The sequence below is a fragment of the Kogia breviceps genome, chromosome 19, assembly GCF_026419965.1.
Source record: "Kogia breviceps isolate mKogBre1 chromosome 19, mKogBre1 haplotype 1, whole genome shotgun sequence".
In the NCBI taxonomy this organism is placed as follows: Eukaryota; Metazoa; Chordata; class Mammalia; order Artiodactyla; family Physeteridae; genus Kogia; species Kogia breviceps.
Window position 1 is genome coordinate 8328152 of NC_081328.1, and position 16525 is coordinate 8344676.

At 47.5% G+C, this 16525-nt stretch overlaps 1 protein-coding gene across 1 annotated transcript in view; it reads right to left on the minus strand.

Annotated features, from left to right (window-relative positions):
• Positions 1 to 12608, minus strand: part of DNAH2 (dynein axonemal heavy chain 2) — a 92152-nt gene extending 79544 nt beyond the window's left edge. Inside the window, exons 1-5 of the mRNA XM_059048939.2 lie at positions 12383 to 12608; positions 11474 to 11569; positions 10373 to 10543; positions 5783 to 5844; positions 2554 to 2724 (exon numbers count right to left, since the gene is read on the minus strand). Coding sequence (XP_058904922.1) covers positions 2554 to 2724; positions 5783 to 5844; positions 10373 to 10529 — 390 coding nt within the window. The 5' untranslated portion in view covers positions 10530 to 10543; positions 11474 to 11569; positions 12383 to 12608. The remainder of the gene's footprint in view (positions 1 to 2553; positions 2725 to 5782; positions 5845 to 10372; positions 10544 to 11473; positions 11570 to 12382) is intronic.
• Positions 12609 to 16525: the final 3917 nt, after the last annotated feature.

Below are 16525 nucleotides of genomic sequence, written 5' to 3' on the forward strand. Positions count from 1 at the left end.
TTGACCAACTTCATCCATTTTCCCTACTCCCCCATCCCCAACTCTGGCAGCCACCAATCTGTCCTCTGTTTCCCTCCATCTGAATCTCTGTTTCTCAATCTGTCCTGTTCTCTGTTTCTATGAGTTAGTTTTTTTTTTTTCTAGATTCTACATATAAGTGAGATCATACAGTAATTGTCTTTCTCCGTCTGACCTATTTCACTTAGCATAATACCCTCCAAGGCCATCCATGTTTTTGCAAATGGCAAGTTTTTTTTCTCTCTCATTGCTGAATAATATTCCTCTGTGTGTGTGTGTGTGTGTATTCCACATTTTCTTTATCCACTCATCCAATGATGGACACTTAGGCTGTTTCCATACCTTGGCTATTATAAATAAACTATAATGAATGTGGGGGTGTGGATACTTCTTCGAGATCGTGATTTCATTTCCTTTGGATATACACCCAGAAGTGGAAATGCTAGATCATATGGTAGTTCTATTTTTATTTTTTTGAGGAACCTCCATACTGTTTTCCATAGTAACTGCACCAATTTATATTCCCAGTACCCAAGGCTTCCCTTTTCTCCACCTCCTCATCAATATTTGTCATCTCTTGTCTTTCTCATGATGGCCATTCTAACAGGTATGAGGTGATACCTCACTGTGGTTTTGATTTGCATTTCTGATTAGTGATATTGAGCACCTTTTCATGTACCCGGTGGCCATTTGTATGTCTTCATTGGAAAAATGTCTTTTCAATTCTGCAGTTTTTAATCACATTGTTTTGTTTTCTTGCTATTAAATTGTATGAGTTCTTTATATATATTTTAGAAATGTATTCATCTCTTATCAGATATATGATTTGCAAATATTTCCTCCCATTCATAGGTTGACTTTTCATTTTGTCGATGATTTCCTTTGCTGTGCAGAAGCTTTTTAGTTAGATGTAGTCCCACTTGTTTATTTTTGCTTTTATTGCCTTTGCTGTAGTGACAAAAAATTTGTACCCTTTGACCAAGATTTCCCTATTTCCCCCTTGCCCCACTAGACTTTTTTAATAGAAAACCTTTGTTTTCCATGTTTCCCAATTCTATTCATTGAATAATCCATCTTTCCCCACAGATTTTAAATGCAATTTTTGTAGAAAATGCTTACGTATATGTTTCTGGACTCTCTCTGTTTCTTTACTGTTGCTTATATAATACATATTCATGTCCCAATCTAACTATTTTAATTACTGTAATTTAATAAAAGAGTTTCATATTCACAGATCTCCTACATTACTTTTCTTCTTCATCTTTTTTTTGCTATTTTCATTTCATTTTTCTAGATATACTTTTAAAAATCCTTTACACTAGGGATCTAGGGTCTGTGGCACTTTGATTGGAGTTGCATTAAAACAGCACATTTTTGTGGATGGAATGATCTTTATAATATTAAGATTCCCACTCAGAAACAGGATAGGGCTCATCATTTTTGTTTTTAACATCTTTATTGGAATATAATTGCTTTACAAAGGTGTGTTAGTTTCTGCTGTGTAACAAAGTAGGCCTCATCATTTATTTAAATCTTCTTTCTTGGCCTGCAACAAAGTTGTTTTCTTTCGTCTAAATCCTAAATTATTTTTTGCAAATTTTTGTTCCTTTTGTGAATGAAATAAATATTTTTTTCATGATGCTTTATAGCCGATTATTGCCAATACACAGGAAAAAGCCATGGCCTCTTTTGGGTTTTGTTTAATGTGGAAGCTTCACAAATTGTGTTGCTGAGCAGGGCCATGCTAATCTTCATTATCATTTCAATTTTTGTGTATGTGCTTCCAATACAAGCAAAGCAATAGTCTTTTTCTCTTCCAAAATTTTATTTCTAAAAATTTCCAACATACAGAAACACTAAAAGAATTTTACAGTAATGACCTGTACACCACCACCCATATTCTACCACCAACATTTTACTATACTTCTGTCTTTTAACTGTTTCCCTACCCATGGTTTACCTTTCACTAATGTATCCTCCCCATTGTTGGAATAGTTATCTATCTAACCCATGAAAGCCTTCAATAGTTCCCTCTGGGATAAAGCCAAATTCTTTAGCATAACATACAAGGCCCATCACAAGCTGACCCCAACCCACCTTTCCAGCATCATTTCCCACAACTCCTCTTTCTTTACACATAAAGTGTTCTTTACCTGGATGCTCTTACTCAGCCTCGATGAAATCCTACTTACCCTTCATCCCCAACTCAAATATCACCTCCATCACCAAGCCTTGCCAGCATTCCACTGGCTACATTAGTTGCTTCCAAAAAAGCTCTTATAAAGCTTTGCCCAGGTATCATAATATACTGTAAATATTTTTTATATGTCTGTCTCTCCCTCTAGACCATGAGATCATCAAAAGCAAAACCTTGCCTCATTCCTCTCTGTATTCTGCTGCCAAGCAGGGTGTCTGACACACTGTGAGGCTCAACAGACCTTGCACACAAGAGATAAGACTCACAGACAACAGAGATCCTCAGAACCCTCAGCCCCCTGGGAGAACACCCTGAGGTCTGGACCGCGGAGTACATACCTGCACAGGCATCCCCAGACGTAGCTTCAGCCCCAGACAGGGGTCGATGAAGATGGTGAGGATGGGCTCCGAAGGGTCCTGGGCAAAGTGTTCCAGAATGGCATCGTGCTCCTCTGTCCAACTGGCAGCTGCCAGGCCTGTCAGCACAGCTCGGGACAGGAAAAGGGGCTTCTGCAGAAGGAGAGCAGAGGGCCAGAGCAGGGACAGCTGTTAGGATGGGTCACTTCTCTCATCCACTGTCACGTATGAGGACGTGGGGGATGAGACAAGTCCGACAGCCTCAGAACGGGAAAGGGAACGCTGAGAACGGACTGAAAGACAGGTTTCAAGCTTTCGAAGAAACAAGACAATAAGATTCTTTTCCCTCTACCAGTAAAAACAGAATGGATCATGAAGGAAGACTGAGGGATATTATCTTCCCAAGATATTTCATTTATGCCTGTGTTTGTAAAAATGTCTTATCAAGCAACCCTCAACCTCACAGTAAAACTAAATCAAGGGAACATGTAGGATATTAGCCTAAGTCAAGCAATTAGGATTCCATATGTATGTGTTAGCATACGGTATTTGTTTTTCTCTTTCTGACTTACTTCACTCTGTAATGACAGACTCTAGGTCCATCTACCTCACTATAAATAACTCAATTTCATTTCTTTTTATGGTTGAGTAATATTCCATTAAAGCTGGGACAAAGTGAGAGAGTGGCATGGACATATATATATACTACCAAATGTAAAACCGATAGCTAGTGGGAAGAAGCGGCATAGCACAGGGAGATCAGCTTCAGCTAGGTGCTTTGCGACCACCTAGAGGGGTGGGATAGGGAGGGTGGGAGGGAGGGAGATGCAACAGGGAAGAGATATGGGGATATACGTATATGTATAGCTGATTCACTTTGTTATAAAGCAGAAACTAACGCACCATTGTAAAGCAATTATACTCCAATAAAGATGTTAAAAACAAACAAAAAAAAAACAATTAGGAGCAAGGAGATGACAAGCTGGAAAAAGAATAAAGGTAAAAGAGCAATTTCTCCATGATGTGGCCTCCACAGGATACTGGAATAAGTATGTGATATTGGGCAAAAGTCAACTGGCATATCAGTGAGGAAAAAAGAAAAAGGGAGGTGAAAAGACAAGACTGGAAAACACCAAAGAACAAAATCAACTGGATGGAAAATAAATCATAACTGGTAGCTAGAAAAAAGACAGCATTATTTTGAATACTACTAAATAAATTAAGAAAACTAGAGGATATAAAAATCTAGCTCGGTGAACTTGAGAAGTCACCCCGTCCTTCTTCCAGTACTTCTGGAAGATGAGAAGGAATCCCTCCTTACTTAAAGTTTCCAGGTCAAGAAAATTTAGCTAGTGATCTAAAATCTTCCATATATAAATACATACATGAAGAACCAACGAGAAAAACACTAAGACCCAGATAAATGGACGAAAGGATATGAACAAACATATCATGTCATAAAAAAAGAGAAAATGAAAATGTGAAATAAATGTTCAATTTCATTTGAAATCAAAGAAATACAAATAAACATAGCAAAGGTATATCATTTATTGCCTATCATTTTTTAAAAAATCCTTGCTAGGGAATTCCCTTGTGGTCCAGTGGTTAGGACTCCACGTTTTCACTGCTGAGGGCGCAGGTTCAATCCCTGCTCGGGGAACTAAGATCCCACAAGCCATGGAGTGGAGCCAGAAAAAAAAAAAAAAAACTTTGCTAAACTGTTAACACCCAGGCCTGGAAAGGGTTTGTTACTAGTGGGAGGGCAAAAAAAATGCAATTTGTTTGAAAAACAATTTGGCATTATGTATTAAAGGTGTTAGAAATGTTCTTTACTCTTTGATTCAGGAACTCCATATACAGGAATCTAACTTAAGGAAATACTAAGTATTTCAAAATGTGTTCGTTTTATTTATAATATTCATCACTGTATTATTATGAGAGCAAAAAAAATCATAAATGGCAAATGTCCAAGGGTAAGGATTTAACTGTGATACATATATCTTACGGAGCACCATATGAACATTAAAAGTGGTGCTTACAGGGACTTCCCTGGTGGTCCAGTGGTTCACACTCAACACTTCCATTGCAGCGGGCACGGATTCAATCCCTGGGCAGGGAACTAAGATCCCGCATGCCGCACGGCGGCCAAAAAAACATGGCGTTTACAGAGAATTCCCTGGCGGTCCAGTGGTTAGGATTTGGTGTTTTTCACTGCCGGGGCCCAGGTTCAATCCCTGGTCGGGAACTAAGATCCCGTAAGCTGTGCAACCAAAAAAAAAAAAAAATGATGTTTACAAAAAAAAGTATGTAATAACAGTAATGAAAATACTTCATTTCAAAAAAAAAGAGGCACGTGATTTACATATTTGTGATTAAAAAAAAATAAAGGTAGCCTGATGTATTTTTTTAAGTATATAATAACATGAAGAATAAAAAAATGTTTTGTGAGAAAGCCTAATAAAAAATTATAATGTGTGGTACAGTTAGGATTGTTAAAAAACAAAAAAACTTGCAAATCTACACATTAAGAAAGGACATATACCAAATTAGTAACGTTGGATGTGTTCAGGCAGTAATACTGACTTATTTTCCCTTTCTTTGTTTTACTTTTCTGTCCCTTCCAATTTTTTTCTTTAATGAGGAGTTGTCACTTTTCTCTCCCTTTTTGAAAAAGTTCAAGGTCACCACTCTCTTCTTCTAACCCAGGTAACTGAGGGTGTGCCTAGGCTCTGATGCAGCTTGGAAATAAAGGTGTAGAGGTTACTGAGTGTCAAATTCTGAAAGTATTTCAGGTGGCTTCTGTAAACTCTTCAGCCAGAGGAGGGAACTGAAGGACAGGAAGAAAGAGGGTGTCTTAGAAATTAGTATCCAATTAGGACAGTGTCCACCCAGCTTGTTCAACTTGTTCAGATGTTCACCCATTCAACAGATATAGCTTGTTGCAACCTGACCCAAGGTGGAGAGATGAGGAAGGGCCTGCTAAGAGCCCTGTTCCTCACTAAAAGCCCTCTTCTTTGGGGGGGGTAGGGGACACGGATAACTTTGTCCTTTACTTGGTGTACTGGATTTGCAGTGAGCAGGCTACCAGTAGAAAGTAAAGAGAAGGTAGTGAGAGATTGAAGAGAATTCCTCGTACACCATTCTGCAACTGATCCTTTGATTCACCAGTTGTTGGGGAGGAATATTTGTCTCAGAGAAAAGCCAAACTTACCACGTCTACCTCACGCTCCTGTAATTCTTCTTTCTGTATTTCAGTTTCCTCCAATATTGGCTCTGGGAAGAATGAAAATTCAAAAATGAAGGCATTCCATTAAAAGTTAAACACAGAGACTTCTCTAGTGGTCCAGTGGTTGAGTCTCTGAGCTTCCACTGCAGGGTGCACGGGTTCGATCCCTGGATGGGGAACTAAGATCCCACGTGCCGGACAGCACAGCCAAAAAAACAACAACAAATAAAAGAAGTTAAACACGGAGTCACCATATGACAGAGCAATTCCACTTCAAGGTACTTGAAGTACCTTGAGAAATTGGCACCCCATGGCCCCTGTATCTTTACTTCTAAGTTGCACCAGAACCTGGCCTCTTAGCAGGCACTCCCTATTCCCCTTTCCTCCCAGATCCTGGTAACCACTAATCTACTTTCTGAGTCTATGAATTTGCCTATTCTGGACATTTTATATTAGTGGAATCATACAATATGCGGTCTTTTGTGACTGGCTTCTTTCACTTGGCACGTTTTCAAGATTCATCCACGTTGCTGCATCGTAGCAGACCTTCATTCTATTTTATGGCTGCATAATATTCCACTGCAATTTGTTTATCTATTTATCGTTGATGGATGCTTGGCTGTTTCCACCTTTTGGCTGTTGTGAATAGCACTGCTGTGAACACGGGCATACAAATGTCTGTTCGAGTCCCTGCCTCCAGTTCTCTGCAACTAAACAGGACAGAGCAAAGATCTCATGTGCCACAACTAAGGCCCAGTGCAGCCAAATATAAATAAATAAATATATTTTTTAAAAATATTCTTTTGGGCTTCCCTGGTGGCGCAGTGGTTGAGAATCCGCCTGCTGATGCAGGGGACAAGGGTTCGTGCCCCGGTCTGGGAAGATCCCACATGCCACGGAGGGGCTGGGCCCGTGAGCCATGGCCGCTGAGCCTGCGCATCCGGAGCCTGTGCTCCGCAACAGGAAAGGCCACAACAGTGAGAGGCCCACATACCACAAAAAAAAAAAAAAAAAAAAAAAAATATATATATATATATATATATATATATATATATATTCTTTTAAAAAGCAGACTGGGGCTGGAGGGGGCATAGAAGGAGGCAGGGGAATGAAGGCAGTCAGTATTAAGGTCATTCTAGGCATTCAGCTTCTGGCCTGCCATTCTTCCCCCATCCTCTTCCCACATGGAGAAGTTGGGGCCCACAGAAATCAGCCCCTCTCCAAGCAAACCGCCATCCCCACTCTGGACTCCATAAAACCCAGGGGGGTGTCCCTCTCCTTCCTGATCTGTTGCTCACACAGGAGACTGGGGTAAAACTGGTGGGCCTCCCATCTCCCGTGGGCTGAAGGGAGGAAGGAACAAATGAGATGCAACCAAAAGACCCTGGGGAACAGGACACTCCAACTTCCAGAAAGAAAACCTCAGAGGGGAGTGAGGCACACAGGTTGAGGAAGGAAATCATGAGAAAGATGGAACAGCCGATTCTAGGAGCTCAGTGGTGAGTGGGATGGGTAACCAAGAAACCCAACGCCCTTCAAGAAAGCCAAGGGCATCCAAGGTTTCAGACAGGAACGAGGCGGGGGAGGGAGACTGAGACAATCTCAAGAGTAAACTGGTTTTGTCCTCTATTGTAATACAATTTATATAAAGTCTCAACCATGCGATACGATACTAGTATGTGATGGTCATGGATACACGCAGTAAAAATTTAAGAAACAGGCTTGAGAATGACAAACACCAACTCAGGATAGCGGCGACCTCTGGAGAAGGAGAGAAGGGCTTGAGGTGGGGGGTAGCAGGGGGACAAAGGGATTCACTTGTTGCCATCATGATTTATTCTCACATTGGGTGACGGGTACATGGGTGTTCATTATCTCATTCTCTGTGTTTTTTCTGATTTGCCTGAAATACAGGTCTACAATCCCTTATCCAAAACCCTTGGGATCAAGTATATTTCAGAATGTAGACTTGTAATACCGTATGGTATATGAGACCCCCACCACATCTTGGGGCCTCTAGAACAGCACTCCACAAACTTTTAATGTCAGTATTTCTGCAGTGAAACATATGAAAATTTATACTAAGTGGTTTAAATAGACTATAAATACCTTCATGTCAGTTTAGGTTATGTCTCACCACCAAATAAGTTTGGATGCCAAATTTTGGGGGAAAAAAACCTTTCAGTTCTTAGGGCTTTTTAAAATTACAGACATGGGATTACGAATCTGTACTTTTTTTCTTAGTGGGAACGGAGGAGCACTTAAGGAAGCAAAGGATATCAATAAAGACCTCAAAAGGGTGTTTGCCCTTTAACCCACCATCCTTCACCAAGAAGTGTTTTAGGCCTGGTCTTAGCCCATTTGGACTACTATAACAAAACACCATAGACTGGGTGGCTTCTAAACAGCAGCCATTTATTCCTCACAGTTCTGGAAGCTGGAAGTCCTAGATCAGGGTGCCACCAGGGTTGGGTGAGGGCCCTCTTCTGGGGTGCAGACCTCTCTTTGTGTCCAGCGGAAGGGGGCAAGGAATCTCTCTGGAGTTGCTTCTTATAAGGCACTAATCCCACTCATGACAGCTTCACCCTCATGATTTAAGCAAACTCCCAAAGGCCCCTCCTACTAACACCATCATATTGGGCATGAGAATTTCAACATATGAATTTGGGGGGGACGCAAACATTCAGACCACAGTAGGCCCCCTCTGTCTCCTGTGGGACAGGCCTCAATCCCTCCCCAACTCCAAAGAGTACAGGGATTTTTTTTTTAAATATTTATTTGGCTGTGCAGGATCTTTCGTTGTGGCACATGGGATCTTTAGTTGTGGCACACGGGATCTTTAGTTGCGGCATGCGAACTCTTAGTTGCAGCATGCAGGTGGGATCTAGTTCCCTGACCAGGGATGGAACCCAGGCTCCCTGCATTAGGAGCATGGAGTCTTAGCTGCTGGACCACCAGGGAAGTCCTGAGTACAGGGATTAAGGCTCATTTCAGGGCTGCCTTGGAGGCCCAAGTCTTCTCTGAACCTCTATCAAGTGTCAGCTAGAAAGCTCCACCTCCAACAATAAAAAGGCTTAGAGCTAAAAGGACTCAGAGATCCTTGGTGTTTGGGGGTCAATGCTTTCATTTAGAAGTTCCTTTTCTTTATAATTTTTATTGGAGTATAGTTGATTCACAACGCTATGTCAGCTTCAGGTGCACAGCAAGGTGAATCACCCATATATATATATATATATATATATATATATATATATATATATATATATATATATATATATACACACATCCACTCTTTTCTGGATTCTTTTCCCATATAGGCCACCACAGAGTATTGAGTAGAGTTCCCTGTGCTGTACAATAGGTCCTTATTACTTATCTACTTTACATATAGTAGTGTACATATGTCAATCACAATCTTCCGATTTATCCCTCCCCCACTTTCCCCCTGGCAACCACAAGTCTGCCCTCTACATCTGTAACTCTATTTCTGCTCTGAAGATGAGTTCATCTGTACCCTTTTTTTAGATTCCACATATAAGCAACATCACATGACACCCTGACATTGCCTTCCCACCCCGGAGGAGTCTCCAAGTTGAACTTCACTGCCTTCCCTCCTCCCTCCCCCCGCTCCTGTTACCCAGCTTCTAGGAGCCAGTCCCACTTTAAACTGCTCTTAAAAGAACTCAGAAGAAAAAATTTGCATGGTTCCAATGTCTAGATCCCAGGGCAAGGCCCTGTGTACCCTGGACCTTTCTCCCATGCCCACGCTTAATCTCTCAACTTTTAATATTAAAAGGGGATTCTATTTCTCTCCATCTTGACAGGCTGCTAGCAGGGTAAAGAAGCCCCAGGTAAAAGGGGAGAGCTATCCTTAACTCACAGTCATAGATAGCTACACTGGCCAGTGCTCTAAGGGACAGCCTAGTGACAGCAACAGCTACCCAAAACCTTCCAACCCTATTGGCCCCAGCTCACCCAACAGGAAGGAATCCCTCAGATCAAAGCCACAAGAGGCAGCCTCGTTAAACTCTTTTCTTCCTCAATCTAGACTTCAGGCTTCTTTTCCTGTGGCCCTGAACCTGAACCTCCTTAGTCTACCAAGGCCCTGACGAAATGAGGGCAGAGATACAAGAGCCTTAAACAGATGGGAGAAAGATTCAGTCAGGCTTAGGATTCAAAGGACGGCAAAGCAGGCTGAGTCTCCATGGTGATGGGCTTAATGGGAGGAAAACATTATTTGTTTTGCCACCCAGGGTGAAAATGGGAAAAAGGAAGAGATCAAACCCTCTTCACTGGGGTAGGAGCAACCAGGAACACTTGAAATAAGGAAGAAGAGGCTAGGATAGAGGATTGGCTGGTGAGCTCTTGGTGCACTGGGGGAAAATTTTAAGACAGAAAGAACAAGTGTAAGGCTGGCTAGGAAGAAAACACAAAACAAGGGACCTGGCAGCAGCCCTGAGATTCTGCTGAACCCCTCGCTTCTTACCCAGAAGCAACAGAACCTGCTCCCTGGCCCTAACACCCTCCTTCGGTACAAACATTCTGCCCCCAAGCCTCTCCCCAGCAGGTACCCACCAGGCTCCTCCTCGAGAGACTTGGGCTCTGCCTGGGACTCACTGCGGGCCGGCAGGGCGGTCTCCACAGCCTGTGCAGCCAGAGCAGACTGAGCGACTCGCCAGCGGGCGCTTCCCCGGCTACTCACTTTCTGCTTCGTGTCAGCTTTGCTGGACATTGTGCTGGCAAAACCTGCAGACACAAGGAAGCTGGAGGTCCACCACCAGATCCACCCCCAATCCTCAGTCCTTCCCCTGGGATATCCCACTTTCTTGGGTTAAAAATCAAAATCAGGGCTTCCCTGGTGGCGCAGTGGTTGAGAATCCGCCTGCCGATGCAGGAGACACGGGTTCGTGCCCCGGTCCGGGAAGATCCCACATGCCCCGGAGCAACTAAGCCCGTGAGCCATGGCCGCTAGGCCTGCGCGTCCGGAGCCTGTGCTCCGCAACGGGAGAGGCCACAACAGTGAGAGGCCCGCATACCGCAAAAAAAAAAAAAAAAAAAAAAAATCAAAATCAGTCCCTCAAGGCATCAGGAATAAATGGAAGCTAAACATGAGGGCACAGGGAATTCCCTGGCAGCCCAGTGGTTAGGACTCCACGCTTCCACTGCAGGGGGCATATGAGTTCCGTTCCTGGTCGGGGAACTAAGATCCCACAAGCCCCAAGGCGCAGCCGGGGGAAAGAAAAAAAAAAAAAAAAAAAAAGATGAGGGCACAGCAGACACCCACCAATGAGGATCTAGGAGCCCCTATCTCTGCCCAGAGGTATGAGAACGTAAGATAATCGGGGAAAGATCTACCACGCAGAGGTGTGGTTGCATACACCCTCCAGCACTCTAGCTCTCAGGGCCACGGGTGAGTGAGAGAGGGCCCAGGGAAGGGAAGACTGTCCCCAGGCTCCACGCTCTCTGTCACTGTGTCAAGTCACTGAGCAACCAAGGTGATTTTCCTATGTACCTCCTTTTCTCCCGAGTCACCCCCTGGAAGAGGGGGAGAAAGAAAAATGCCCCTCCGACCCACACTAAAATCTGTGATCTCCTTAAACAAGGAAGAAACGGTATTTGCAACCTGTCTCTTCAGCTGTTCAATCCCGAGGGGCAGGAACCCTGTTCTGTGTGTACCGAAAACGTGTCCTCGCACAGTTGGGTGAGTGAGTCTGTGCCAGCCGATGAATGAAGGCCAAGAGCATTTGATTCCAGATGTCCCGAGAACGCGGACTGGAAGAGGAAGGACAAAAGTCATCCAGCAATGAACGTGGAATTAATTGTGTCTGGGGCAGGGAGAAATGGGGCGATGAGGAAGGCCCAGCAGTGTCCGTCTCAGAAAAGCAGGAGGGCGGGAAGCGGGGCATTTCTGCAGGGCGCCCAGGGCAGTGTGTCTGATTCGCTGGGCGGCCCCTCTTCACTCCGCTCTAGCCTGACAACCACCTGTGGCTTTTCTTCCTCATCCCCACAGGCCGCCACAGGCATTGATCACACGCTATGAGTTTCACACCTGAAGGATTTGTACTTTGCTCCAAGGAACACCGTTCTATTAGGCCAACAACACATCAATAAAGCCAGGTAACCACAGCGCGGCTTCCGCCATCGGTCTCCAGAGAAGCGTCAGGCTGTGCTTCCCTGCCTCCGGCTGGAGCCTCAGGAACATTCCGGTGGCAAGGCTGGGAGCCACTCCCCATGGGGTTCGCCCCAAGGTCCCACACCGAGGCCCCAGGAGGAGGCTTCTTCTAGCCTGGGCCTCATTCTATTTCTCAGGAAATACCGTAGGGGGCCGGCCCTCTCCTCCAACCACCAGTGGCTACCAGTGGGCAAACTTCCCCTCACAGGAGCTTCCTCACACAACTGTCACAACCGTCGCCGCGCCTTCCTCTCAGCTGCCCCTTCCTCTGCCCTCCGCCGCAACGGCCCCTTCTTCCCTCGCCCCGCAACTCTCCCTCGTGACCCCTCACCACTGCCCCTTCTCCCCGTAGCTTCCCACTCTCCCCGGCATTCCTCCCCTCCTCCCCGGTGCCCTCCCCCGCCAACACGCACCTCACGACGCCGACCCTCTCCTCCCTACGCCGACCGACCGGCCACTCCAGCTGAGAAGTTGCCCCGCGTGGCCCTCTCGGGCCGGCGCCCGCACGCGTCGCCTTGGCAACCCCGGGCAGCGTGGGGGTGGGGGGGCGAGTGGCGGGGGCCCGAGCGCGCCGAGCCAGCGTCCTCGGCGCAGACGCAGAGACGCTCTGATCAGCCGCTCCCGGCTTGGCTGCGCTCGCGTCACCCCGGCGGGGAGCCGGGGCAAGAGGGCTGGGGGGCAAGGGGAAGCCGCTAAACCTGGCGGTCTGGAGGGGGGCTGGAGGGAGACAGGAGGCCTGGTCTGAGGACGGGCGGTAAGGACTGGGGCTGGAAACAATGAGTGGCCCCCCGCAGGACGCTGAAAAGGCTGGGGGAACCCAAGCGCCCGACCCCGCGCGCGGGTCTGTGAGCTCCATCCCGGGCGAGTCCAGCAGATGGCGCCCGAGGTCCCGCCTGCGAGGCTCACGCGCGCTCTAGAAGGCGCTCCAGGATTTCGAGACAGCCGTGGCTGCAGCTGAGTCCGTGGAAAAAAACGGGGCTGGAGCACCCCTGCCCTCCCGCTCGTTCCCCCTTCTTAATTCGGACTGGGGTCTAGGATCGCCGGGCAGCGCGGGGTGGGGGAAGGAGGGAAGAACGGAACTGGAATTTTTGGAATCCGAGGATTGGCTTTGGAAAGCGTCGCTCGTTTTGGGGGGGATAGGAGGCGGGGACTCTCTGGGGAAGGTGACCGGGCCAGGGAGGGGCTCGGCTCTCCATAAGAACAAAGACAGAGTCTTGGGGAAGCGACAGGAGAGGGGTGTGAGAGGAGGGGCAGACCGCAGCCGGTGCTAGGGGGCGCTGCGGGCCGGCGTGCCAGAAGAGGCGCCCGGAAGACTGAGCCATACCTGGGGCTGGTGGAAGCTTTAGGGAGGCCTGGGAGATGCAGGGAGGAAACGAGTCAGGGGGATGGGAAGGCACCCTCCCTGCTTCCATCAATAGTGCCTAATTAAGACAAAGCCCGCAGCGAGCCCACTGATTACATTTCCATGAGGAGCTAAATTGATGACATTTTCTTTGCTGGAGGAGAGAAGCTGGCACCTCAGTTCCCCCTTTTCCTGGTTGATGTTCACACCTGACGGGTCTCATTATGCCAGTCTGGCAGGGCAAGGACTGGCAGTCCCTGGTACTCCTGAAGGGCCTGTGGATTAATCCACACCTGAGCCCAGCTCTGACCTCACCATCCTACCTACCCCATTTTTATTTCCAGAATTGACAACCCCCGCCCTTGGCACCCCCCCCCCCCGCCATTATCCTTAAAGGCGGTTTCTGGGCTCCTGCCAAGCCCACATTCCTGTTGCTGAGGGCAAGGATTGACGGAGAGAGGGGTCCTGCCACACCCCAAAATCAGCTGCACAGCAAGCAGGGCTAAGTGGGTGATCCTCTAACCAGTTAGGCAGTGGGTGGCAGAGAGGTGACATGATTGGTCAGATCCCCCAGGGAGAAAGCCCCAGAGGAGTGAAGATTTGAGGGGAGGCATAGGATGGGGAGACTTATAGGCGGGGCTCATGGCTCCTCAGGGAAAGGAATGTTGTATAGACCCCATTTCTTTTCTGAACCACCACCCCACCCCACCCCACCCCGCCCCGCCAGCCTTGGCAGTGCCTAGGGATCCCAGCCCCCTACATTATGCTAAATAGGTAATCAAACATCTCGCTTTGCTAATTACTGCTCAATCCGATTAAACGCCACTGAAGCTCATCAACAGAGGTGGAGGTAGGGAGAAGGGATGAAAGGGGGGGCGACCACAGCTGTGACGGGGGTCTTGTCCCCAGGGGCTCTAGGGGACAGCTGAGAAACAGCCGGGGTAGCAAGACTCAGTACCTCGCAAAGGAAATGGGCAGAAGGGTTGTTATGACAGAACCCTTCATCTCACTGCATCCTCCCAGCCTCAGGCACTCCCTCCTCCCAGAACCTTCTTTACTCTCAGAACCCAGGCATCCGGCCATTCCCACAGCTCCCCACACACACCCCTGTCCCAGCTTTAATAAGTTCTGTTCTTTCACTGTCAATATTTGATTTCTCAGAGCCATCTCCACGGAGAGAGGGAGCTCTTCCCTTGCTTCCCCCCTACCTTGGCCCTTTTTTGCCCACCCCAGTCTCTTTGTGCCCCCAACCTTCTCTGAACTAGCTGACTTAATGAAATGATATTAAAGTCTTAAGCAACTCCAAAAGAATGGTTGTTATGGTGAAGGGAGTGGGCAGGACGCCTGGGTCCCTGAGGGGAGCAAGGGCTGAAGAGGGGGGAGAGTGAGCCAGAGGCTAAGGTCTGGAGGCCCCAGTCCCCCAGGGGGAGCAGAGATCTCGGGTGAGCTGGGGGCTGGCCCTCTGGATCGCGGTGGGAAGTGGGGAATTAGGGCTGGGGGCTCGGAAAAGGTGAGAAGAGAGAGGACATTTCTGTGGTCCAGGCCTCAGCCTGCTGTCCAGAGCATCCGTCAGGGATGGAGAGGCCAGCCGGGGGCGCAGAGCCCCTGTGCCAGCAGCCTCCCTGCTGACTGTGCCCGGGGCCGTCCCGTGAGAACCAGAGTAGATTCCTCTTCAGCCCTGACTCATCCTCTTCCCCCCCGCACCACCACCCCCGCAACCAGCAGACCCCCACAGGTGATTTGTAGCTGATGCCCTCACGATGGTAGCACCAGGAGGGAGTCCGTTCCATGACACGCACAGCCGAGAGCTTCCAGGAGAGGAGAGAACAGAGGCCAAGAGATGGGGAGCCAAGCACCAAACCCCCCTCCCCCCACCCATCCCATCTCACTCCCCTGGGGACCCTGGCCCAGCCCCAGTCCCCTTGGGGTGGTGGGAATGCGAGGACATTTGGCTGGGCTGATTGATGAGGGAGGAAGCAGCCACTGGGCACCGAGGCTGCTGTTTGCTGAGCACACAGATTCCTCCCCACTCACCAGCTGCCGCCCCCCGAGGCTGCTCGATCTCCCCACCACCACCACTAGCCACTTGGATTGGAGGGAGCTGCTGCCTGAGTTTCTGATGGCAACTGAGGAAAGGGGGAGAGCCCAGCCGTGGAATGCTTCGATTCCTTCTGGGAATCAGGGGACCCTGAGACTTGGTCCCCTCAGAACTCCCTACAGGACTCCACCTTCGCTGCTGCCTTTCAAACATCTCTCCTGTGCTGAGTTTTCACTCCCATTTATTCTGTATCCTTTTCCCCACTCCCACCCAACTCTCTGAGCCCATCCCAGCTAGCCCCCTGCCTCCAAACCAGCCTGCCACATTTCTCCCAGCCTGCCTACAGATCTTGAAACTCTCTCTAGGGAAGGGGACGCCCCATGTTCGTGATTCCACTTAGGAAGCTCTGATTTTCATTCTAACTACATTTCCAGTTGTGACGTCAACCATTCCCCATCAGAAATTCCCACTGTAACCCTTTGCTCCGTCCTCCTTTGCTTAAAACCCTCAACATAGACCACAGACACAAACATACATACCTCAACCTAATTTACATCCTGCTTCTGTTTGGAAGGATGGAAAAGTGTGAGCTTCCGTCTGCAGCACAGCCCCCAGGACAGCCTCCATCCTATGCTGGGTGGGGGCTTTACGTTCTGTGGTCCCCAGCTCTCTCAGATCCTTTACTCCCACTCTGCTCTAGACTCTGTACCAGCAGGTGTACCACAGCCCCCAAAATCTCAGAGCATTATCCCTGCCCTCCCAGAGCATAAAATTTAGTTGAGGAAAACACAGCTCACATCCACACAAGAAACAAAGGGGACCCCCTCCAGCCCCAGACCTTAAAGCAAATGTTTATATCTTTTTCTATAAAACTGGTACGTTGGTTTGTCTGGAAATGTATTTTGTGTGCTGATTTCTTTGTATTGATTATAATGAAGTAAAAAAGCATGTTTTTAGGTCAAAATAATTGTTTAAAAAAGAAAGACACAGAGGGGAAAAAAATGGAAGACGGAGTTAGATCAACTTCCTAAATGTGGATTCTTCCTTGGTCACTTGCTACCCTACACGCTGAGGCTGGGGAAAGACAGGACACATCTAGAACACGTGCGTGGTTGTGATGTCTCTCTCGCTATTCCCAAGCCTGTCAAGAGTTCACCTCTTTGTTTTGCACTTGCT